This window comes from Phyllobates terribilis, unplaced genomic scaffold (genome assembly GCF_046119375.1).
Source record: "Phyllobates terribilis strain yellow unplaced genomic scaffold, ASM4611937v1 Scaffold_2__4_contigs__length_985480577, whole genome shotgun sequence".
Lineage (NCBI taxonomy): Eukaryota > Metazoa > Chordata > Amphibia > Anura > Dendrobatidae > Phyllobates > Phyllobates terribilis.
The window spans coordinates 28,101,901-28,127,763 of record NW_027362762.1 but is presented as its reverse complement, the minus strand read 5'-3'; the positions used below and the strand labels follow the sequence as shown (position 1 = coordinate 28,127,763).

The window sequence follows — 25,863 nt, the reverse complement described above, 5'->3', positions numbered from 1 at the left end:
CAGTAAGTCCAGCCAGCAAATTCTCTAAGGAAAGATTTTTCTGTTCCATCATGGTGTCGGTTCAGGATTTGGTTCATCGCCTGCAGGGACTCTCTCTGGAGGTGGCCGAGCTCCGTCAGCACGTGAGTAACTGTCCTGGAGCACATTTCTTGGAGCCTAAGGTATGTTTGCCGGATTTATTTTTTGGTGAACACCGAGAATTTTTTTCATTCAAAAATGCTTGCTTATTGTATTTTCGTTTGAGACCTAAGTCCTCTGGGGATGAATCCCAGCGCGTAGGGTTCATAATGTCACTTTTGCGCAAAGAGCCTCAGGAGTGGGCCTTTTCTTTGCAACCTAGTGATACATGCTTCAGATCAGTGGATAGTTTTTTTTCTGCTTTGGGACTATTATATGATGATCCTGACCGTGTCGCATCAGCTGAGACTGAGTTGAGACGTTTAAAACAAGGATCAGGTAATGTGGAAAAATATTGTACTCATTTCCGTCGTTGGTCTACTCAAACAGAGTGGAACGATTCTGCTCTGAAAAGTCTATTTCTTGCTGGGCTCAGTGAAAGGGTTAAAGACCTGCTAATTGCTTATCCTACACCTGAAGATTTGCAACAGGCTATGCAATTAGCTATACGGGTGGATAGAAGACTGCGTGCAAGGGTTAATGAGAGCAAATCCTCTGCTATGTCAGTTTCTGGTTATGAGAATGTGTGTACTAACAGTGGTGAATCGATGGAGATTGGATCGGTGGCACCTCGCTCTCAAGAAAAAGACCGTCGATTTTTTGAAGGCTTGTGTTTCTATTGCGGAAAATCTGGTCATTTGATTAAAGGCTGTGAGCTTCGTATGAAGAAAGAAAAAAAAATGGTCAGTCATGCCCGTATTGCCTGTTTAAATTCCAAGGGTGTATTTTTAGCTGCTTCCACGATTGCTCAGGAAAAATTAATGGAATTTCGGGTGTTTGTTGATTGTGGGTCTACTCTGAATGTAATTGATGGGGGATTCTTGGAAAGACTCAATTTAAAACGCGAACCTTTATCATCCCCCATTGCTGTGGTTTCTGTGGATGGTTCCCCTTTGAAGAATATTACTCTCAAGGTCTGTGAATTTCCTCTCACTATTAATGGTGTTCACCATGAGAAATTGGATTTGGTAGTGTTGAATAACTTGCCTTCTCCAGTAATATTGGGATTGCCCTGGTTAAAATTTCACAATCCTGTACTGGATTGGTCTACCAGTGAAATTAAATCCTGGAGCCATAAATGTTATGACAAGTGTTGTAACGGGCGTATTGCAGCTTTGGATAGGGGAGAATTGCCTGTTCCTATTCAGGATTTTTGGAGAGTTTTTTCTGAGAAGGAATCGCAGGTTTTGCCTCCCCATAGAGACTATGATTGTTCTATTGAATTTGTCCCTGGAGCGACTCTTCCTAAAAGTCGTTTATTTAACCTTACTATTCCTGAGAGGAAGGCTTTGGAGGAATACATACAGACAAGTTTGGCCGCCGGTCACATTAGGCCCTCTAAGTCTCCTGTGGCGGTTGGATTTTTTTTTGTAAAAAAAAAGGACGGCGGTTTACGTCCTTGTCTGGATTTTCGTGAGATTAACAAAATTACTGTACGCAATCCTTACCCACTGCCATTGATTCCTGATCTGTTTAACCAGTTAATGGGGGCCAAGTGGTTCTCTAAAATTGACCTTAAGGGGGCATACAATCTGTTGCGCATGAAGGAGGGTGACGAATGGAAGACTGCTTTTAACACTCCTGTGGGTCATTTTGAGAATCTGGTTATGCCTTTTGGTCTTACTAATGCTCCTGCATTTTTTCAGAATCTGATTAATGACATCCTTAGACCTTTGATCGGTAAAAATGTGGTTGTGTATTTGGATGACATTTTGATTTATTCGCCGGATCTGGAGTCTCATTGGCGGAGCGTGCGTAAGGTATTACAGTTATTAATGGACAATTCGCTTTTTGCTAAGCTGGAGAAATGTGAGTTCGCTGTACAGAGAATTAGTTTTTTGGGCTACATTATCTCCAGCAAAGGTTTTGAGATGGATCCGGTTAAGGTTCAGGCTGTGCAGGAATGGCCTAGGCCTATTGGTTTGAAATCGATACAGAGGTTTTTGGGTTTCGCCAATTACTATAGAAAATTCATAAAAAATGTTTCTAGTATTGTCAAACCTCTGACTGATCTCACCAGGAAAGGTGCTGATGCGGTTCAGTGGTCTTCTGAGGCCATTGAAGCTTTTGTGTATCTCAAGGAGAGGTTCACCTCTGCTCCCATCCTTATGCAGCCTGATGTTACTAGGCCGTTTTTGGTTGAGGTTGATGCTTCCTCTGTGGGGGTTGGCGCAGTATTGTCTCAGGATAACGGGGATGGATTACATCCCTGTGCCTTTTTTTCAAAAAAATTTTCGGAGACTGAACTGAATTACGATATTGGTAATCGGGAATTATTGGCTATTAAACTCGCATTTGAACACTGGCGCCACTTCTTGGAAGGTGCGGAATTTCCCGTTCAGGTTCTTACGGATCATAAAAATCTGATATATCTTGATGCTGCCAAGCGCCTGAATGCCCGTCAGGCTAGGTGGGCACTGTTTTTCTCGCGGTTTAATTTCTCCGTTACTTACATCCCTGGTACTAAGAATGTTAAGGCGGATGCCTTGTCTCGCAGTTTTTCTCCCATAGTCGGTGCTGAGAAAGAGGAGAACATTTTACAAGAAGGTGTTGTGATAGCTGCTTTGGACTCCGTTTTGGAAAATGAGATTCTTAAAGCACAGGAGAATGCCCCTTCTAACACTCCTCATGGGAGGTTGTTTGTGCCTGGGACCTTTAGGAGAGATTTGTTTGTTGAGTGTCACGAATCTCGGTTGGCAGGTCATCCCGGAATCTGAGACCAAGAGACTGGTGGGTCACAGTTTTTGGTGGCCTGGATGGCAGAAGGAAGTCATTAAGTGGGTGCGTCAATGTACTATATGTGCTAGATCTAAGTCCTCACATACTCCTGCTGCGGGGTTGCTTTGTCCTTTGGAGGTTCCCAGTGCTCCTTGGACACATTTGGCTATGGACTTTATAACTGACCTTCCCCCCTCTGAGGGTTTTACTGTCATCTGGGTGGTCGTGGACCGTTTTAGCAAGATGTGTCACTTGGTTCCTTTCGTCAAACTGCCCTGCGCTAAAACTCTCGCTAAGGCCTTTGTCAAGGAAATTGTCAGACTTCATGGCGTTCCTACTGACATTGTTTCTGATAGGGGTCCTCAGTTCGTGGCTCGTTTTTGGCGTGCCTTTTGTGATAGGTTGGGAGTTCATTTGTCGTTCTCGTCCGGATATCATCCTGAATCTAATGGCCAGACAGAAAGGAAAAACCAGGATGTTGAGCAGTTCTTGCGTTGTTTTGTGGCAGACAATCAAGAGGGGTGGTCTGAGTTTCTGCCACTTGCTGAATTTGCTCTGAACAATCATACATCTTCTTCTGCTGGTTGTTCGCCTTTTTTTTGTTGTTCTGGGAGACATCCGTCGTTTGGGTCGTTCTCCAAGTTGGGATCTGCCGTGCCTGAGGAGGAGAATTTTTCCGGTGATTTGGAGAGAGTTTGGACGGATGTGCATGGTAATCTTCAGGAGGCCAACAGAAAATCTAAAGACTACTTTGATAGGAAACGACAGGAGGTTTTGTTCGCTGTTGGTGACATGGTTTGGTTGTCCTCTAGGAATCTGCGGTTGAGGATTCCTTCAAAGAAATTGGGTCCCAAGTTTGTAGGGCCCTTTAAGGTGCTTCAGGTTGTCAACCAATCTGCTGTTAGGTTGGAGGTTCCTACCTCCTGGAGAATTAATCCGGTATTTCATGTCTCTCTGTTGAAAAAAGCTGTTGTATCGGATTGTGACGCCTCTGCCTCTGTTCCTCCGGTGGTGGAGGACGGGGAATATGAAATTTCTCGCATCCTTAACTCTAGACGGTATAGAGGTAGTTTGCAGTATCTTGTGGCCTGGAAAGGTTTCGGTCCCGAGGATAACTCTTGGGTGAGGTCGGATGATGTTTCCGCGTCCAGACTTATCAGAGCGTTTCACAGGAGATTTCCTGATAAGCCTGGTCCTAGGGGATCCGGAGGATCCTCTTAGAAGGGGGGGTACTGTTAGAACCTTGCTCTTAGGTTTTTTTTCCTTTGCTGGTCACATGACCTTGTTGGCCTATTTAATCCTGCTCCGCCCTTCTGGCTTTGCTGGACTTCATTGTATATCTACTTTCTAGCTAGCCTGTGCTCTGTGTCTTGCTCTGTTAGTTTGCTTGGTCTACTGACCTCTATGTTCTATATATTTTGTTTGTTCGTCTGTCTGCTACTATTTCTGTTAGGAGGTGTCCCATATTCCTCCCAGTCCTTAGTACTTGTAGGGATTCCTTCCCCACATCTATAGGTCTCCGTACAGACTAGCTTAGGACTTTAGCAGGTCTGATCGCAGGATCAGGTTCCCTGTTACATCGTAGGGATTAAGCTGAGTTCTATCGTAGGGACAGATCTCCTCTCTTTCCTTAGCTCTGGTAGCAGAACATAACAGCTGCTCATAATCAAACTATCATGACTGATTAACCCCTTTTAGTCCTATACAGTGGGTACGAAAAGTATTCAGACCCCTGTAAATTTTTCACTCTGTTTCATTGCAGCCATTTGGTAAATTCTAAAAAGTTAATTTTTTTTCTCATTAAAGGACACTCCGCACCCCATCTTGACTGAAAAAAAAACAGAAATGTAGACATTTTTGCAAATTTATTAAAAAAGAAAAACTGAAATACCACATGGTCATAAGTATTCAGACCCTTTGCTCAGACACTCATATTTAAGTCACATGCTGTCCATTTCCTTGTGATCCTCCTTGAGATGGTTCTACTCCTTCATTGGAGTCCAGCTGTGTTTAACCTGATAGGACTTGATTTGGAAAGGCACACACCTGTCTATATAAGACCTCACAGTTCGCAGTGCTTGTCAGACCAAATGAGAATCATGAGCTCAAAGGAACTGCCCAAGGAGCTCAGAGACAGAATTGTGGTAAGGCAGAGATCTGATTACTTAGCTACAACCTGCTTAAAGTTATGGCAGCATATAACCTCAGTATTGACAATATAAATCAGCCAAGAGGAAAACTCTTAAAATATAACTTTTATTTAATCCTTAAAATTATTTTGTACCTCCAATGTCCAATATAAACTACTCATAGACCCCTATTATAGTCAAAAACATCACAACCAACCCCTCATGTGATAGAGAGGGCCAACAAAACTGATTCTGTCCTGATAGATGTATTTTTATAGCAAACCTTGTTAAGGACACAAAGCATGAAAACAGGACAATATGGATAACTTCTTGCCGCAGTGAGCGCACATGCAGGGCGCCCGGAAATGACGTAGAAGGCTCGCTTTCCAGGCGTCCGGAAATGGCGGAGGTAGTATGCGTTCCGAGCGCTGGAGAGGCAGACAATGGACGCTATAAACGATATAAGTGAATTCTCGGTGACCTCCATATTCGGACTCCCTACTATGAGTGTTCTAAATAAGGGACTAACATACTAACCAACAATTGATTTTAATCTTTTTGATTGGGTTAAAGATCTTAATTTATTTGCTCGTAGATTAAGGTGGCGTAAATACTTTACACAGCAAGAGAAACAATTATGCTCTAATTTGAATATTCCACTCGATCTGTTACCTGATGTGCAAGAATTAGATGGATTGGACGAGTATCCAGATGGGTCTGATGGCATGGGACCGCATACATCATTAAGGAACAAAAATAATAAAATGCCTCTACCCACTGGGGACCTGTCGGCGGTAGATGTTTTTGTAAATATGGTAACAAGAGATCTGAAAGAGTTAGATACTAAAATTCGTAAACCAAATTTCTCAAAGGAAGAAATCCAAGCCCTTAGAACCCTAGAAAATGACGATAAAATAGTTATTAAAAAATCGGACAAAGGGGGAAATACAGTCATTATGGGAGCAGAAATGTATGAGAACATGTGCATGAAAATTTTGGATGATAAAGAGAATTATGCCGTGTTATCAAATAACCCCACTGTAGAAATGAGAATGCAATTGGAAAGCATCTTGAAAGAGGCTAGAGAAGAGAATTTGGTAAGCAAAAACGAATTAGACTTTCTCCTACATCAAAATCCCAAGCTGGCAACATTCTATTCATTGCTAAAGATACATAAAGGGCTGGAAGTCCTAAAGGGGAGACCTATAGTATCAGGTATTGACAGTTTGGGGCAAAATGTATGTATATACCTAGATCAAGTACTCCGACCCTTTGTGGAAGCACTTGCCTCGTACACAAGAGACACTATGGATCTCTTGCGTAAATTGGAAGGGATACAGCTAGATAAGGACGTCTGGATAGCAAGTATCGATGTGGAGGCCTTATACTCCTCGATACCACACGTAAAAGGCATTGAGGCAGTGAAATTCTTCCTAGGGTCACGAGGGAATCAATTTCAAGCTCACAATGCATTGATAATTACCCTTCTTGAATTTGTGCTCACAAATAACATCTTCCTGTTTAACGGTAAAACCTTCCATCAGCTCAGGGGCACAGCTATGGCCAATTCTTGTGCGCCCACTTATGCTAATCTGTTCCTGTGCTGGTGGGAGGAAACCGTGGTCTTTACAGAGGAAAAATAATATTTTACAAAATGCATTGAATTGTGGACAAGGTATATCGATGATATACTAATATTCTGGAAGGCACCCAGGAAGGATTTTGAAAAATTTGTAGAGGCTTTGAATAAAATGAGATAGGACTGAGATTTACATATGAGATACACCAGACGAGCCTGCCCTTCTTGGATGTACAGATCAGCAAAAAGGAGGGAGGGGAGATACACACTACCATGTATCGAAAGCCTACGGCTACAAATTCCCTTCTTAGATGGGAGAGTCACCACCCAGGAGGAATTCAGGAGGCAAAAGAAATGAGAGAAAGATTTAAAAGAAGGGGATACACTGATTGGGTTCTCAGAAGGGCGTATCAATTTGCATTAAAACAAAAGAGAGATACCTTACTTACCCCTAAAATCTTGGGAAAAGAAAAAGAAACTGTGGACTGTGTAAGATTTATTGCCACTTTTGTTAACGGTGCCTTGGAAGCAAAAAAGATCATAGAGCAGTACTGGGGGATCTTAACAATGGATGAGGATCTAAAGAGAACAGTGGGCATTACACCACAAGTTACGTTCCGTAGAAGTAGAACAATTGGGGAAAGAGTAGTCAGGAGTCATTATGTGCCCCCCAAAAAAGATAAATCTTGGTTACCAATAAGACCGAAGGGCTGCTACAAATGTAGCGGCTGTGTAGCTTGCCCAAACGTAAAAAGCACGAAGACCTTTGTGAGTAATGTCACTGGAGAATCTTTTGAGATTAGAAACTTTATTAATTGCAGAACAAAGTTTTAATATATAAGGCAACATGCACCTGCAAAAAAAGAATATGTAGGAAAGACTATTCGGGAGATGAGATGACGCATAGGGGAGCACGTAAATGATATATCAAACAAAAAAGAGACGCCAATTGCGAAACATGTGAATTCTGTACATGGAGGAGATCCTAGAGTAATCTCCTTCATAGGAATTGAATGCATGAAGATTAACAATAGAGGGGGCAACATGGACAAGATCTTGCAAGATGGATTTTCCGTTTAGGTACTATGGCCCCTAGGGACTAAACGAACAGCTTAATTATAGCTGTTTTGTATAGATACAGTGCATTGTGAAAGTATTTGGCCCCCTTGAACTTTTCTACCTTTTGCCACATATCTGGCTACAGACATAAAGATATAAAATTCTAATTTTTTGGGGAAGAATCAACAAGAAGTGGGACACAATTGTGAAGTGGAACGAAATTTATTGGATATTTTAAACATTTTTAACAAATAAAAACTGAAAAGTGGGGTGTGCAATATTATTCGGCCCCTTTACTTTCAGTGCAGCAAACTCACTCCAGAAGTTCAGTGAGGATCTTTGAAGGATCCAATGTTCTCCTAAATGACTGGTAATGATAAATAGAATCCACCTGTGTGTAATCAAGTCTCCGTATAAATGCACCTGCTCTGTGATAGTCTCAGAGTTCTGTTTCAAGCAGAGAGACCATCATGAAGACCAAGGAACACACCAGGCAGGTCCGAGATACTGTTGTGGCGAAGTTTAAAGCCGGATTTGGATACAAAAAGATTTCCCAAGTTTTAAACATCTCAACGAACACTGTGCAAGCTATCATATTGAAATGGAAGGAGTATCAGACCACTGCAAATGTACCAAGACCCAGCCGTCCCTCTAAACTTTCATCTCGAACAGGGAGAAGACTGATCAGAGATGCAGCCAAAAGGCCCACGATCACTCTGGATGAACTGCAGAGATCTACTGCTGAGGTGGGAGAGTCTGTCCATAGGACAACAATCAGTCGTACACTGCACAAATCTGGCCTTTATGGAAGAGTGGCAAGAAGAAAGCCATTTCTCAAAGATATCCATAAAAAGTCTCATTTGAAGTTTGCCATAAGCCACCTGGGAGACACACCAAACATGTGGAAGAAGGTGCTCTGGTCAGATGAAACCACACTGTGGCCACACTGCAAAACGATATGTTTGGCGTAAAAGCAACACAGCTCATCACCCTCAAAACACCATGCCCACTGTCAGACGTGGTGGCAGCATCATGGTTTGGGCCTGCTTTTCTTCAGCAGGGACAGGGAAGATGGTTAAAATTGATGGGAAGATGGACGGAGCCAAATACAGGACCATTCTGGAAGAAAACCTGTTGGGGTCTGCAAAAGACCTGAGACTGGGACGGAGATTTATCTTCCAACAAGACAATGATCCCAAACATAAAGCAAAATCTACAATGGAATCGTTCAAAAATAAACATATCCAGGTGTTAGAATGGCCAAGTCAAAGTCCAGACCTGAATCCAATCGAGAATCTGTGGAAAGAGCTGAAAACTGCTGTTCACAAACGCCCTCCATCCAACCTCACTGAGCTCGAGCTGTTTTGCAAGGAAGAATGGGCAAGAATTTCAGCCTCTCGCTGTGCAAAACTGATAGAGGCATACCCCAAGCGACTTGCAGCTGTAATCGCAGGAAAAGGTGGTGCTACAAAGTATTAACTCAAGGGGGCCAAATAATATTGCACGCCCCACTTTTCAGTTTTTATTTTTTTTCAAAAATTTAAAATATCCAATAAATTTCGTTCCACTTCACGATTGTGTCCCACTTGTTGTTGATTCTTCCCCAAAAAAATAGAATTTTACAGTACAGACCAAAAGTTTGGACACACCTTCTCATTTAAAGATTTTTCTGTATTTTCATGACTATGAAAATTGTACATTCACACTGAAGGCATCAAAACTATGAATTAACACATGTGGAATTATATACTTAACAAAAAAGTGTGAAACAAATGAAAATATGTCTTATATTCTAGGTTCTTCAAAGTAGCCACCTTTTGCTTTGATGACTGCTTTGAAAACTCTTGGCATTCTCTTGATGAGCTTCAAGAGGTAGTCACCGGAAATGGTCTTCCAACAATCTTGAAGGAGTTCCCAGAGATGCTTAGCACTTGTTGGCCCTTTTGCCTTCACTCTGCGGTCCAGCTCACCCCAAACCATCTAGATTGAGTTCAGGTCTGGTGACTGTGGAGGCCAGTTCATCTGACGTAGCATCCCATCACTCCCCTTCTTGGTCAAATAACCCTTACACAGCCTGGAGGTGTGTTTGGGGTTATTGTCCTGTTGAAAAATAAATGATGGTCCAACTAAACGCAAACCGGATGGAATAGCATGCCGCTGCAAGATGCTGTGGTTGCCATGCTGGTTCAGTATGCCTTAAATTTTGAATAAAGCCCCAACAGTGTCACCAGAAAAGCACCCCCACACCATCACACTTCCTCCTCCATGCTTCACGGTGGGAGCCAGGCATGTAGAGTCCATCCATTTGGTTGGAAACAAAGATCTCAAATTTGGACTCATCAGACCCAAGCACAGATTTCCACTGGTCTAATGTCCATTCCTTGTGTTCTTTAGCCCAAACAAGTCTCTTCTGCTTGTTGCCTGTCCTTAGCAGTGGTTTCCTAGCAGCTATTTTACCATGAAGACCTGCTGCACAAAGACTCCTCTTAACAGTTGTTGAAGAGATGTGTCTGCTGCTAGAACTCTGTGTGGAATTGACCAGGTCTCTAATCTGAGCTGCTATTAATCTGCAATTTCTGAGACTGGTGACTCAGAAAAACTTATCCTCAGAAGCAGAGGTGACTCTTGGTCTTCCTTTCCAGGGGCGGTCCTCATGTGAGCCAGTTTCTTTGTAGCGCTTGATGGTTTTTGCAACTGCACTTGGGGACACTTTAAAAGCTTTCCCAATTTTTCGGACTTACTGACCTTCATTTCTTAAAGTAATGATGGCCACTCGTTTTTCTTTACTTAGCTGCTTTTTTCTTGCCATAATACAAATTCTAACAGTCTATTCAGTTGGACTATCAGCTGTGTATCCACCAGACATCTGCACAACACAACTGATGGTCCCAACCCCATTTATAAGGCAAGAAATCCCACTTATTACAACTGACAGGGCACACCTGTGAAGTGAAAACCATTTCCGGTGACTACCTCTTGAAGCTCCTCAAGAGAATACCAAAAGTGTGCAAAGCAGTCATCCAAGCAAAAGGTGGCTACTTTGAAGAACCTAGAATATAAGACATATTTTCAGTTGTTTCACACTTTTTTGTTAAATATATAATTCCACATGTGTTAATTCATAGTTTTGATGCATTCAGTGTGAATGTACAATTTTCATAGTCATGAAAATACAGAAAAATCTTTAAATGAGAAGTTGTGTCCAAACTTTTGGTCTGTACTGTATATCTTTATGTTTGAAGCTAGAAATGTGGCAAAATGTAGAAAAGTTCAAGGGGGCCAAATACTTTCACAATGCACTGTAGCAATCCCCTTTAAACATCCCCTGCGTAGACAACCATGTTTTACGTGAAGGACCGCCTACTAAGACCAGCTAAAAGTCTGATTTTTTCTTAGAATGATGGATGCCTTTCATATTTTAAAAAAAAAAGGCCAAATGTTTATATGCCCGGAATAACAAAGAGGGCGATATATATGTACCTCGGATGTGCGATTTTGGGGTGAACAACCTTTGTAATTAGTCAGTAATAATGTTTTGAAGAAGAGGCCCACTTTATAAATAAGAATCATGATATTATTACTTAAAAAGAATTGGTTACTATAGTAGTTTCATATATTGGGATTCAGTGTTGGTATAGAGATTTAATATTGAAGGTTCTCAATGTTTTTGCAAATAAGGTGCCATCGATTGATTCCCCCAAATAAAATAAAGGAGAGTAATCTAGAGCAATAATTACCATGAAAAGGCAAACCTGGATGTAAAATGCGTTTTATAAAAGGGATTTATTAGATTCTGTATAAGAATACATTAAATCACCCGTTTAGGCGGAACTGATGCAGCGATGAGTGCACATCCCGGGCTGATGTAGGAGCTATGCGTTCCAGACGCCCAGAAATGATTAAGGTAATATGTGGACTTGCAGTATGAACTCCCGGAAGTGACGCGGTGAGCGCACATGCAGGTCGCCCGGAAATGACGTAGAAGGCTTGCGTTCCAGGTGTCCGGAAATGGCGGAGGTAGTATGCGTTCCGAGCGCTGGAGAGAGAGGCAGACAATGGACGCGATGAACGATATAAATGAATTCTCGGTGACCTCCATATTCTGATATAGGTTACACGAGTACGTGGATATAATAGGAGGGAAATGGTCACATGGGTATTTCTCTCTGATAACCAGGATGCCACCGCAAAATGAGTATTATCTTAAAGCAGAAACGGAATTAGATCTTTATTAAAATATATAGCATTATTCAAGAAAAGTGGAGGGTAATGTTTTGTAAGAAAAAGGTTGTTAATTATGATAATGAATGATAAAGCAAATTATTATCATAACTAACAGGTCAAGCAAATTCTTATCCTCTCTTGCTCACAACTTTATCTTCCAAAAGGTAGGGGAGAAAACAAGGGGATCTGCTACTTTGGATCTAATCCTTATAAGCAAGGAGGAAATGGTTGAGGAGGTAAAAGTGGCTGGGACCCTAGGAGGCAACGATCGTGCTATTATAGAATTTTGGATAACTAGAGGAGGAAGACATGTGAAGACTCAAACTTCACGGTTAGATTTCAGAAAGGCAGATTTTAAGCGACTCAGAAAGAGAATAGGAGGGATCCAATGGCTGGAAGTCCTTAAGGACAAAAATGTTCAGGAAGGATGGGAAATTTTTAAAAATGAGGTTCTCAAAGCAAAATCGTTAACAATCCCGAAAAGTAGGACGAATGGGAAGCATTTAAGGAAACCAGGATGGATGAACACAGAACTTAAACACATGCTAAAAAGAAAGAAAGAAATGTTTATCAAATGGAAAGAAGGAGGCATATCTAAAGAAGATTATAATTCAGTCTGCAGAACCTGCAGGGCACGTATCAGGTTAGCTAAAGCTGACAATGAATTAAGGCTTGCAAGAGATGTCAAAAGCAATAAAAATGGATTTTGGGGGTATGTCAAAAGTAAAAGAAAAGTCAAAGATGCTATAGGATTTTTACAGGATGAAAATGGTGAAATGGTAAGAAAGGATGTTGAGAAGGCCGAACTTTTTAATTCCTATTTTGCATCAGTTTTCTCTCAGAAAGAAAATGTAACATCAACTGATCTTCACTGTCCTATTAAAGGAATAGAAGAATCCAAGTTATCTGTAAACAGAAAGATTGTGAGGGAATATTTAGCTAACATAAATGAGTTCAAGTCTCCAGGTCCAGATGAATTACACCCCAGAGTACTGAAGGAGATCGTAGAAGAAATTTTAGAACCACTCTCCATAATCTTTGAAAATTCTTGGAGAACAGGAGAAGTCCCAGAAGACTGGAGAAGAGCAAATGTTGTTCCTATCTTCAAAAAGGGGAAGAAGGTGGACCCAGGGAACTATAGGCCGGTGAGTCTGACTTCTATACCAGGAAAGATCTTTGAACAAATTATTAAACAACATGTATGTAAGTACCTGTATAAGAATGAAGTGATTAACCAGAGTCAGCATGGGTTTGTAACTAACAAGTCATGTCAGACTAACTTAATTTCCTTCTATGACAGAATCACTGACTGGGTGGATCAGGGAAATGCTGTAGATACAGTATATCTTGACTTCAGCAAAGCATTTGACAAAGTATCTCACACCATCCTTATTGAAAAAATGACCAAGTATGGAATGGACAAGGCAACTGTTAGGTGGATTTATAACTGGCTTAGTGATCGGACTCAAAGAGTGGTCATAAATGGCTTCACATCCAGTTGGATGAATGTCTCAAGTGGGGTACCACAGGGCTCTGTCCTGGGACCTGTATCAATGATTTAGATGAAGGAATTGAGGGTAAACTGATTAAATTTGCTGATGACACAAAGCTAGGAGGGATAGCTAATACTAGAGAAGAGAGAGAGAGGATTCAAAAAGACCTAAATAAACTGGAGCAGTGGGCAGCAACTAACAGAATGTTTTTTAACAAGGAAAAATGCAAAGTACTACATATGGGCAATAAAAATGAAAAAAGCATTACAGAATGGGAGGAATAGAGCTAAGTAACAGTACATGTGAAAAAGACTTAGGTATACTAATAGATCATAGACTGAACATGAGTCAACAGTGTGATGCAGCAGCAAAAAAGGCAAATACAATTCTGGGATGTATTAACAGAAGCATACAGTCTAGATCACGTGAAGTCATTCTCACACTTTACTCCTCTTTGGTCAGACCTCATCTGGAATACTATGTCCAGTTTTGGGCACCACATTTTAAAAAAGACATTGACAAACTGGAGCAAGTTCAGAGAAGAGCGACCAGAATGGTGACCGGTCTGCAAACCATGTCCTATGAGGAACGGTTACAGGATTTGGGAATGTTTAGCTTGCAAAAAAGAAGACTGAGAGGAGACCTAATAGCTGTCTACAAATATCTCAAGGGCTGTCACATTGTAGAAGGATCATCTTTATTCACATTTGCACAAGGAAAGACTAGAAGCAATGGGATGAAACTGAATGGGAGGAGACACAGATTAGATATTAGAAAAAACTTTTTGACAGTTAGGGTGATCAATGAGTGGAACAGGCTGCCACGAGAGGTGGTGAGTTCTTCAATGGACGTCTTCAAACAGAGTCTGGACAGATATCTGTCTGAGATGATTTAGTGAATCCTGCTTTGAGCAGGGGTTGGACCAGATGACCCAGGAGGTCCCTTCCAACTTTACCATTCTATGATTCTATGATAAGCCCTACCCCGGAAGTGACATGGGACACCCAGAAATGGAGGGAAAAAGAGTATATTTAAACAGAGAAGATAGGTGTGGAGGACCCCCCTTTTCTCTTTGCATATTTGCACTTTTGAAGGTGGTAACAGTATTCTGTACCACAAAAAATGGACGCTCACCATTGTGAGGTCCATTAGATTACGCTTTTAAACCACATAGCACTTTATAGCACTTAATCACTTTTTTGTAGTGCTCCCCAAGATACGAGTTACACTCCCCTGATGAATCCTCTTTGAGGAGGAAGAAACGCGTCGGGTGGCATTATTTTGTGGGGTAATAGATACATTTGGGTACTTCCCTTGTTAGTGCGGGAGCAATTATCAGGGGCACTGCAGGGTAGATTTATTCTCAGTGGAACAAAACAACTGAATTGGAAAAAAAACCTGCCCACAGACAAGAGAATGGGTGAGATCCACACATATTGTTAATTTTTTTTTATATATCACTGTGTTTAAGTTATATATGGACCAGATGGGATTAATATTGCTGGTTCATCCCAACATGCTATGCAAGAAGTTATCCATAGTGTCCTGTTTTGTGTCCTTAACAAGGGACGCTATAAAAATACATCTATCAGGACAGAATCAGTTTTGTTGGCCCTCTCTATCACACGAGGGGTTGGTTGCGATGTTTTTGACTATAATAGGGGTGTGTGAGTAGTTTATATTGGACATTGGAGAATTTCTGCATTACTCAAGGTTCCTAAGAGCACAGTGGCCTCCATAATCCTTAAATGGAAGAAGTTTGGGACCACCAGAAGTCTTCCTAGACCTGGCCGTCCAGCCAAACTGAGCAACTGTGGGAGAAGAGCCTTGGTGAGAGAGGTAAAGAAGAACCCCAAGATCACTGTGGCTGAGCTCCAGAGATGCAGTAGGGAGATGGGAGAAAGTTCGACAAAGTCAACTATCACTGCAGCCCTCCACCAGTCGGGCCTTTATGGTAGAGTGGCCTGACAGAAGCCTCTCCTCAGTGCAAGCCATATGAAAGCCCACATAGTTTGCTCAAATACACATGAAGGACTCCCAGACTATGAGAAATAAGATTCTCTGCTCTGATGAGACGAATATAGAACTTTTTGGTGATAATTCTATGTGTGGAGAAAACTAGGCACTGCTCATCACCTGCCCAATACAATCCCAACAGTGAAACATGGTGGTGGCAGCATCATGCTATGGGGATGTTTTTCAGCTGCAGGGACAGAACAAATGGTTGCAATTGAAGGAAACATGAATGCGGCCAAGTACATAGATATCCTGGATGAAAACCTCTTCCAGAGTGCTCTGGACCTCAGACTTGGCCGAAGGTTCACCTTCCAACAAGACAATTACCCTAAGCACACAGCTAAAATAACAAAGGAGTGGCTTCAGAACAACTCTGTGACCATTCTTGACTGGCCCAGCCAGAGCCCTGACCTAAACCCAATTGAGCATCTCTGGAGAGACCTGAAAATGGCTGTCCACCAACTTTCACCATCCAACCTGACGGAACTGGAGAGGATCTGCAAGAAAGAATGGTGGAGGATCCCCAAATCCAGGTGTGAAAAACTTGCTGCATCATTCCTAAAAAGACTCATCGCTGTACTAGCTCAAAAGGGTGCTTCTACTCAATACTGAGCAAAGGGTCTGAATACTTGTGACCATGTGATATTTCAGTTTTTCTTTTTTAATAAATTTGCAAAAATTTCTACATTTCTGTTTTTTTTCAGTCAAGATGGGGTGCAGAGTGTACTTTAATGAGAAAAAAAAATGAACTTTTTACAATTTACCAAATGGTGCAATGAAACAAAGAGTGAAAAATTTAAAGTGGTCTGAATACTTTTCGTACCCACTATATGTGCTAAAGCATTACTCCAAATTTATCTCCCACCACTAGGTGTTTGACAGCCACCTTACAGTCCGTACGACCACAATAAGCCGTGCACTCTATAGAGGTGGCCTTCATGGAAGAGTGGGCATAAAAAAGCCTTTACTTTGACACAAAAATTGTAAGGTTTGTTTTGAGTTTGCCAAAGGACATATATGGGAGAAGGTGCTGTGGTCAGATGAAACCAAAATTGAACTTCTTGGCCACTAAGGTAAACTATATTTCCAGCGCCAAACAAACACAACTCATCACCCCAAGGAAACCATCCCCATAGTGAAGCATGGTGGTGGCAGCATCGTTCTATGAGGATGTTTATCGGTAGCAGAGACAGGGAAAATGGTCTGATTCAAGGGGGAAGATGGATGATGCGAAATGCAGGGATATTCTTGAGCAAACCTGTTTCAGTCTGTCAGTGATCGGAGTGTGGGACGGAGGTTCACCTTCCAACAAGACAATGACCCAAAGCATACTGATAAAGCAACAGTCGAGTGGTTTAAGGGGAAACATGTAAATGTTCTGGAGTGGCCGAGGCACAGCCCAGACCTTAATCCAATTGAGAATCTGTTATCAGACTTGAAGATTGTTGCTCACCAGAGGAAACCATCTAACGTAAAGGAGCTGGAGCTGTTTTGCCTTTTGGAATAGGCAAAAATCCCAGTGACAAAATGTGGGAAGCTCATAGAGACTTATCCAAAGCGACTTCCAGATGTAATTGCCCCAAAATACTGACTTTAGGGGGGGTGAATAGTTATTCACACTGAAGTTTTCAGTTATTTTGTCCTATTTGTTGTTTGCTTCACAATAAAAAGAAACCAAATGTTCACAGTTGTCGACACGTTCTTTACATGAACTGATGCAAACCCTCAAAAAAAAAAAAACAGTGATATTCCAGGTTGTGAGGTAACAAATCACAAAAAATGCCAAGGGGGGTTATGATGGTGTGTGGGGTACCATTCTGTCTATGTTCATATTTTTACTGATTTTAGGAGTGTTGTCTTGTTGCTCTGTATTATTCTGTGTATTCCCCGTATTGTCTAGAGTCTTAATTACCTTTCAAAAGGTCCGATAATTGAATTAGCTCAGTTACCATCTGCAACCTGAATGTGTCCATTCCTCTTGATGAACCCCTGCTGACATTTCCGCAAATCACCCCCTGTAGTGCCTTGATCTCTGAGGCACTGTTCCCAGGTCTGGGGGCCTGAAAACCAACCAACCAAGCTGTCTGCCTAATCCTGGATGTAGTAGGGAGGGGACCTGAGGAGGACAGAGGGACGAGCAAGATAGCATCAGCTTCCCACAAAGGATCTAAGGCCAGCACCCCAGAGAGACTTGGAGAAACCCTGATTACCCTGGAAAATACTGCTGGAGGAGCCTATACAGAGAAGTATCTGGAGCCGCACTATCATATCATCTCTAAGCGGAGGATTGGGACTCTCCTATCCCGGGGCATTTATCCCATTACTGAACTGTATCCGTGCTCCTGGACTACTGCATCCTCTGTGTGGTAGATTGTTTTATGGACCTTTCGGTATGCATATAATAAAAGTTCTTGGCACTGTTCACTCATCTCTAACTCTGTTGATTGTGTGATACCAGAGTAGGTTCCCGTGACAACTGGTGACAGGGTGATTACTTTCGCAAGCCACTGTAGATTAGCTCAGAGATATGGGCTCATATATTTCTTCTGTTCTTGTCTCTGTCGTATTGTACTTAATTGTTATATATGTGACATCAGGGTGAAAATCTGACTGATATTAAGCTGCAGGATGAAGAAGAGTGGATAATGAACGATCAGCCCTACATGAGTGACATGAAGGAGCAGATTCCACGAGACGATACTACAGGTATGTAGTAATAACTATGTACAGTGATATCACAGGGGTGTAATAATGACTATATACAGTGTGTGGCAAGACTACTCACTCGGCTGCTTCCAGAAGTAGACTCGGGACACTGTTTGCTCTGCAGGTTTATTGTAGCGGCATAAGCACATCAGAGTCAGAAAAATAAACACTGCATTTCTGGCGTAACAGCAAAATATAAAAGAAAGCACAGTCCATAAGTTAGCGGGTTCCGCCCACTCTCGGTATCACAAGCCGTTCAGGTAAAGTCCTTTTGTGGAGCTCTCTAGCTTTCACACACAACCTGGAGACTTCACTCTCCAGATCACACCAGAGAAAATAAAAATAGTGCCTGAGCATTTACGCTTGCTCAGCCACGCCCTGTGCGGAGGTATAGTGACTGACTTCCCACCTGATCTCTATGCCATTCACACCAAACCACTCCCTTCACAATGGTGATTACACCCCCAACATATAACATGCTGGGGAAAAGTTGTAGGTTCAGTTCACACAGGCTATCAGCCGTAGTGACACATACCTCCCCTCACATATAACACCAGTGACTCTGTGACATATTCCACCCCAAACCGGGAGTTTGGGCACCTTCAGACACAAGACAGGGAATTCTAGAGAGGGCATCAGCGTTTCCATGTAACTTCCCGGGCCTATGCTCCACATGAAAATTAAAGTCCTGGAGAGTAAAAATCCATCTAGTTACCTGGGAATTTGTACCCCTCTTTTCCCTCAACCATCTCAAAGGGGCATGGTCTGATACTTCCGGCCCAGTAGGTAGTATCTCAGTGTATCTACTGCCCATTTTATGGCTAAACACTCCTTTTTTACTATTGATTAGTTTTTCTAGCAGGATGGGAGCTTCCTGCTCAGATAGAGAATCGGATGTTCTTCCCCATTTATCTCTTGAGAGAGTACGGCTCCTAGGCCAACTTCTAAAGCGTCTGAGAAAGAATTTGTAGTCCAGACAAAGTCTGGTGCGACCAGGACCGGCTGCTTATACAGTGCTAGTTCACCCGTTGGAACGCCGTTTGTGTTTCCTCCGTCCATTTCACCATGATCTGGTGCCTTTTAGGAGATCCGTAAGTGGCGCGACCATCATGGCAAAATTTTGGATAAACCGCCTGTAATATCCCACAATTCCTAGGAATGCTCTCACTTGCTTCTTGGAGAGCAGTTGCGGCCAGTTCTGGATTGCCTCCACTTTATTGACTTGTGGCTTTATTTCGCCTCTCCCAACGACATAGCCCAAGTACTTGGCTTCCTCCTTACCCACGGCACACTTTTTCGGAATTATAGTAAATTCCGCCTTCCTCAGAGCATCCAGAATCGCCTGAACCTTAGGTAGATGACTAGCCCAGTCTGGGCTAAAGACCACAATGTCGTCAAGGTAGGCTGCGGCATACTTATTATCTGGGGCTAGGATCCGATCCATAGCCCTCTGGAAGGTGGCTAAGGCCCCCTGCTGTCCCAACGAATTGGAAACGCCCATCAGGTGTCGAGAATGCGGTCTTCTCCTTGGCCGTCTGGGACATGGGGATCTGCCAGTAACAATTCGTCAGGTGGGTGGTGATATACCTCGCCGGTCCAAGCTTCTCGATGAGTTCATCGACGCGAAGCATTGAGTATGCATCACACTTGGACACCTCATTCAGCCAGCGGTAGTCGTTACAAAACCTCCACTCTCCATTGGGTTTTGGCACGAGGATGATGTGACTCGACCATCCACTTTTTAACTGCTCTATCACACCGAGGTCTAACATCCTTTTCACCTCGGTTGAGATCACCTCTCTGCCTGCTTTAGGAATCCTGTAGGGTTTCAGGTTCACCCTTATATGCGGCTCTGTTAGCACGCCATGCTCTACCACCTCTCTATGCCCCGGCAACTCTGAGAACAGGTCACGATTCCACTGTAACAGTTCTCTCCACTGTTGCTTCTGGGCTGGCGATAGTCTCCGCTATTGTGACATCTTCCACCTGACCTCTTGGAGTAGCTCCCAGGCAAGGAGTTCCTGATCTTGCCACGGCTTAAGCGGGTTCACAGGGCTCACCTGATGCGGCTTTCTTTGGCCAGGCTGGTGGACTCTGTAGTTCACTTCACCGAGTTTCTCCACCACCTCATATGGGCCTTGCCATTTGGCCAGGAACTTACTTTTGACGGTGGGGATGAGAACCAGAACGCGATCCCCAGGCTGGAACTGTCTCAGCCTTGCTGACTGGTTATATACCCTTGCCTGGGCTTCCTGCGCCTGGAGGAGATGTTCCTTCACGATGGGCATCACCATTCTCTCCTGCAACTGGGCGACATGTTTGATCACGCTCCAGTGGGGGCGTGACGTCGGCCTCCTAGATTTCCTTGGTGAGGTCTAGGAGACCTCTTGGATGCCGGCCATACAGGAGCTTGAACTGAGAGAAGCCAGTGGAGGCTTGAGGAACTTCTCTGATGGAGAAAAGCAGAAATGGAAGCAGGTAGTCCCAGTCTTGCCAATCCTTTTCAACGACCTTCCTAAGCATCGCTTTCAAGGTTTTGTTAAAGCGTTCCACCAGGCCGTTTGTCTGTGGATGGTAAACTGAGGTCCGTATCTGGGCAATCTGAAGGACTCTACAGAGCTCCTTCATCACTTTACTCATGAAGGAAGTTCCCTGGTCTGTCAAAATCTCTTTTGGCAAACCTGTCCGAGCAAAAATATGGAGCAGTTCCCGGGCTATACTCTTACTGGATGAGTTCCTTAAGGGTACCGCTTCGGGGTACCGGGTCGCATAATCCATGACCACCAGGATGTATTGGTGGCCATGGCCCCTGGCCGATTTAACTAAGGGACCCACGAGGTCCATGGCAATGCTCTCAAAGGGAACCTCTATTACAGATAGTGAAACTAAGGGACTACGGAAGAGGGCGCGATTATCTGGCAGGTGGGGCAGGACCTACAATAGTTTAGGATCTCCTGGTAACATCCTGGCCAATAGTACCTCCTCATTATCCTTTCCTCGGTTTTCTCAACCCCTAGGTGTGCCCCTAGAACATGTGAGTGGGCCATATCTAATACCCTCCATCGGTATCGCCCGGGAACTAACAGCTGTTCCACTGTTTCCTCACCTCTTAGTTTGGTCACCTGGTATAATATCTCCCCCTGAACTGCAAAGTGTGGGTAGCTGATGTCTTCCCCCGGCTCTTGAGCAACCCTACAGACAGTAACATTGTACCACGCCCCCTTCAAGGTCAAGTTTCGAACTGGAGCAGACCCAAAGTTCTCTCCGGGAATCTCTAACACAGGAAGGTCTCATCCTCGTCGCCAAGAAGGACACACAGTGGGAACTTACCCTGGTCGACATCTGAAGTGGATATTTCCCTAGGGACCTGGCTTTTGTTCCCGTGACTCAGTCCGGTTTCCTTACCCCACAAGTCCCAGAATAAGGAAATATAGCACCCCAATATGATGGGATGTATCAGGTCCTTGACCACCCCGACCTCGTGGTATTAGGCACCACAGTCTATTCCCACCATCACTCTGGCCACCGGGTAGTTCTTGGCGTCCCCATGTATGCAGCGGATGCCCACAGTTTTGGCAGGGATCAGCTGGTGGGGAAGGGTGGCACGGATTAAGGTTACCAGACTCCCAGAGTCCAAGCATCTTTACTCCATTAATGGACACGGCACATGCCTGCGGCCCATCGCTGGGTTGACAGTCCACACTGCAGGCTGTATAAGCATAATATGAACACCGCCTGCCTAGGCTGCAGTCCATTGGCTCAGGGGACATATGACACCGGACCCTCAGTGGGATTGAACGACCCCCTTTTGTGACTCTAGACCCCTTACGTGGTGAGCCTGCCCCTCTTTGGGTACCCCAGTACGGGGAATTTACTATGTCCGGTTTCCGGAGGGATTTTTCGACCACTTGGACCCTCTCTACCAGGCCCACGAGGTTGTCCGAGTTCCGAGGGTCGCCCTGGGCAACTCGGGTCTGCAGCGGCCTGAGTAGGGAATGGATGAACCTGTCCATAAACATCTGTGAGCGGGGAGGTTTGTCACCAGTATACGCCAAGTGGTGGACCCTTTGCGCTCTGACCGACATAGTCACTCCTGAGCGTGCCAATATCTCTGTTTTTAATTTGGCATACTCCTGCGCATCCTGTAGGACCAGGTCAGCAACTCTGCCCACTGCTCCGGCGGCAGCTTTTCCCACTCTGCTACCCTCTCGAAAACAGTCAGAAATGCCTCAACATCGTCCCCTGGGGTCACCTTTTGCATCGCTCGCCTTCCAGACGCAGGAGACATCACCTGGAGTTGGGGGAGGAGCTTTTTCTCTGGAGCAGATTTCCTCTGCCAGGAGATCCATCTGCCGTTGTTGTTGGAGCTGCTGTATCAGTTTATTAGTTTCCTGCTGCATTTGCTGCTGCTCACGGTGCTGCTGTTGTAGACTCGGCTGGCTCTGCAAATGTTGCTGCTGCTGACTTTGGAGCAAGTGCTTAAGGAGCTCCTCCATGCTGCTGGACATCTCTGGCTGGCTGGTGGCCTTTACCCAGGATATCCACCGGTCTCTGTGGCAGGTACACATGTTCCTGGAATCTTGCTCGCATTCTCCACCAACTATGGCAAGACAACTCACTCGGCTGCTTTCAGAAGTAGACTCAGGACATGGTTTCCTCTGCAGGTTTATTGTAGCGGCATAAGCACTGCAGAGTCAGCAAAATAAACATGGCATTTCTGGCGTAACAGCAAAACAAAAATATTAAGTATAGCACAGTCCATAAGTGAGTGGGTTCCGCCCGCTCTCGGTATCACAAGCCGTTCAGGTAAAGTCCTTTTGTGGAGCTCTCTAGCTTCCACACACAGCCTGGAGACTTCACTATCCAGATCACACCAGAGAAAAAAAAATAGTGCCTGAGCATTTAAGCTTGCTCAGCCATGCCCTGAGGGGAGGTATGGTGAATGACGTCCTACCCGATCTCTATGCCATTCACACCAAACCACTCCCTTCACAATGGTGATTACACCCCCAACATATAACATGCTGGGGATGTAATAATGACTATACACCGTGATATCACAGGGGTGTAATAATGACTATTGTAGGGTTTGGTACTCACTCAGAGGCTTCTTGAGGTAGGCACAGGAGTCGATTTCTTTAAAATGTCCAAGGCAGGTTTATTCAGACTTCATAAACTGCACTTTTAGAAGTAAACAAAAAGCAGCCTTGTCCAGCACAAAGTAACAAAGCAGAAAAATGAACAGTACATACAGTGCTAAGCACAGAAACACTAGAGGTCTCCACAACTCCAGTCCCAGACACTGAATGAGACACTCTGTCTCCATTTTATTTACAAGAGGCACGCCCTGGGGTGGGGATATGTGAGCAGCCATTCCCTCCCATCTCTTATGACTGCTCGTAAAAACCGGCCCTGATAACGCCCTATTAGCCCTCTCAGTACTACGTGTGTTGGAGCATGCTTTTCCCGGGTTTACATCATTGAAGCTACTAACCTCAGTGATCCATATCTCTCCTCAAAGACCTGTCCAGCAGCCATCTTGCATACCCCCTCTCTCCCCAAAGTCGGGGGTCTTGGCACCTTCCTTTACCAAACATTGTACCCTCGACAATGCGTCAGCATTGCCATGCAGTTTCCCAGGCCTATGCTCTGCATGGAAGCTAAAATCTTGAAGGGCTAGGAACCACTTGGTCACTCGGGCATTGTTCCCCTTTTTCTCGCTCATCCACCTTAGTGGGGCATGGTCTGATACCAGCCTGAACTTCCTGCCTTAGAGTGTCCAACACCCACTTGATATTCAAATATTCCTTCTCCACTATGGAGTAATTCTTCTCACAAGATGTCAGCTTTCAGCTTAAATGCATTATGGGGTGCTCTTCTCCGTTCGCCTCTTATAATAGGAGAGCACCCAGCCCTGTAATTGACTCGTCTGTCTGGACCACAAACTCCTTTGAGAAATCCGGTGCCACCCGCACTGGCTGTTTACACAGGGCTTGCTTTAGTTCCTGGAAGGCCGACTCAGCTTCTGGAGACCACTTAGCCATAGCCGATTTTGTCCCTTTTAAGGAAGTCTGTCAAAGGAGCAGCTATCATGGCGAAGTTAGGGATGAACCGGCGGTAGTAGCCACAATGCCCAGGAACGCTCTGACTTGTTTTTTTGAGAAAGGTTGTGGCCAACCCTGGATCACGTCAACTTTATTTGTTTGGGGCTTTCTCGCCTCTGCCTATGACATAGCCAAAATATTTTGTTTCCTCCATGCCCATGGCACATTTCTTTCGGGTTGATGGAAAACCCCGTCTTCCGTAGATCATTGAATATTGCCTGGACTTTGCTCAGATAGCTTCCCCAATCCTGGCTGTAGATCACTATGTCATCCAGGTAGGCCAATGCATACTTCTTGTGGAGAACTAAGATCCGGTCCATGGCTCTTTAGAAGGGTAGCTGGAGCTCCTTGCAATCCAAACTGCATCTTTGTGTACTGAAAACACCCATCTGGCGTTAAAAAGGCTGTCTTCTCCTTGGACTCTTGGGACATAGGAATTTGCCAATACCCTTTTGTGAGGTCAAGGTTGGTAATGTACCTGGCCGACCCTAGCCTTTCAATTAGTTCATCTACTCTCGGCATTGGGTAAGAATCAAACTTAGAGACCTCATTCAGTTTAATATAGTCATTGCAAAACCGCCATTCTCCATCTGGTTTTGGCACTAAGACTGGGACTGGACTAGCCACTCTTGGACTCTTCAATGACTCCAAGACCCAGCAAGCGTTTCACTCCTTTTGAGATTACCTCTCTGCGAGCTTCAAGAATCCGGTATGGATTCATGTTTACTCGAACATGAGGCTCCGTGAGCATCTCATGCTCTATGATCTAAGTAGACCCTGGTAGATCCGAGAAGAGGTCCCTGTTTCGCTGTAGCAACTCGTGACACTGTTGCTTTCGGGCATGTGACAGCGACTGCCACCTTGACCCTCTCCCATGTCGGCTTCCGACTTCGCCACCAAACACGGAGCTTCCACAGGCTCCCTATCTTGCCATGGCTTAATCAGGTTGATGTGGTACACCTGGCAGGGCTTCCTTCTCCCTAGTTGGTGGACTTTATAGTTGAAATCGCCAACCTTTTCCACTACTTCATAGGGGCCCTGCCACTTTGCCAGGAATTTGCTCTCCACCGTAGGTACCAGCACTAGTACTCAATCCCCAAGGTTGAAGCGTCTCCCCCTCGCCGACCTATTGTACCCCCTCGACGGTGCCTCTTGTGCTTTGAGGAGGTGTTCTTTCACTATGGGCATTACTTCTGCAATCCTCTCTTGCATCTGGGCCACATGTTTGATTACACTTCTGTAGGGTGTAGACTCTGCCTCCCAGGTCTCCTTTGCTACGTCCAGGAGTCCACGGGGGTGTCGGCCATACAACGGCTCAAAAGGGGAGAATCCAGTAGAGGCCTGTGGGACTTCTCTGATGGGGAACAGAAGGTACAGCAGTAGGCACTCCCTGTCTTGGCCGTCTTTCTCTATGACCTTCTTCAACATGGCCTTCAAGGTTTTATTAAACCGCTCCACCTAGCCATCTGTCTGTGGGTGGTAGACTGAGGTCCTGCGTTGTGTGATTTGCAGGATCTTGCACAACTCCCTCATCACCTTTGACATAAATGGAGTCCCTTGATCCGTTACAGTCTCTTTAGGCAACCCTGTCCTGGAAAAGATATGGACCAACTGTTACGGGTCCGGGTGGTGGAACCTCTGTGCCGAGGTGCAAGGAG

General features: G+C 44.3%; 1 protein-coding gene across 9 annotated transcripts in view; it reads left to right on the top strand.

Moving 5' to 3' along the window:
- Positions 1-25,863, top strand: part of LOC141190412 (uncharacterized) — a 260,923-nt gene that overhangs the window by 176,239 nt on the left and 58,821 nt on the right. For all 9 annotated transcript variants that reach the window (XM_073661225.1, XM_073661226.1, XM_073661223.1 and 6 more), the window contains one exon: positions 17,993-18,101. In XM_073661225.1, the coding sequence (XP_073517326.1) occupies positions 17,993-18,101 (109 nt within the window). The remainder of the gene's footprint in view (positions 1-17,992; positions 18,102-25,863) is intronic.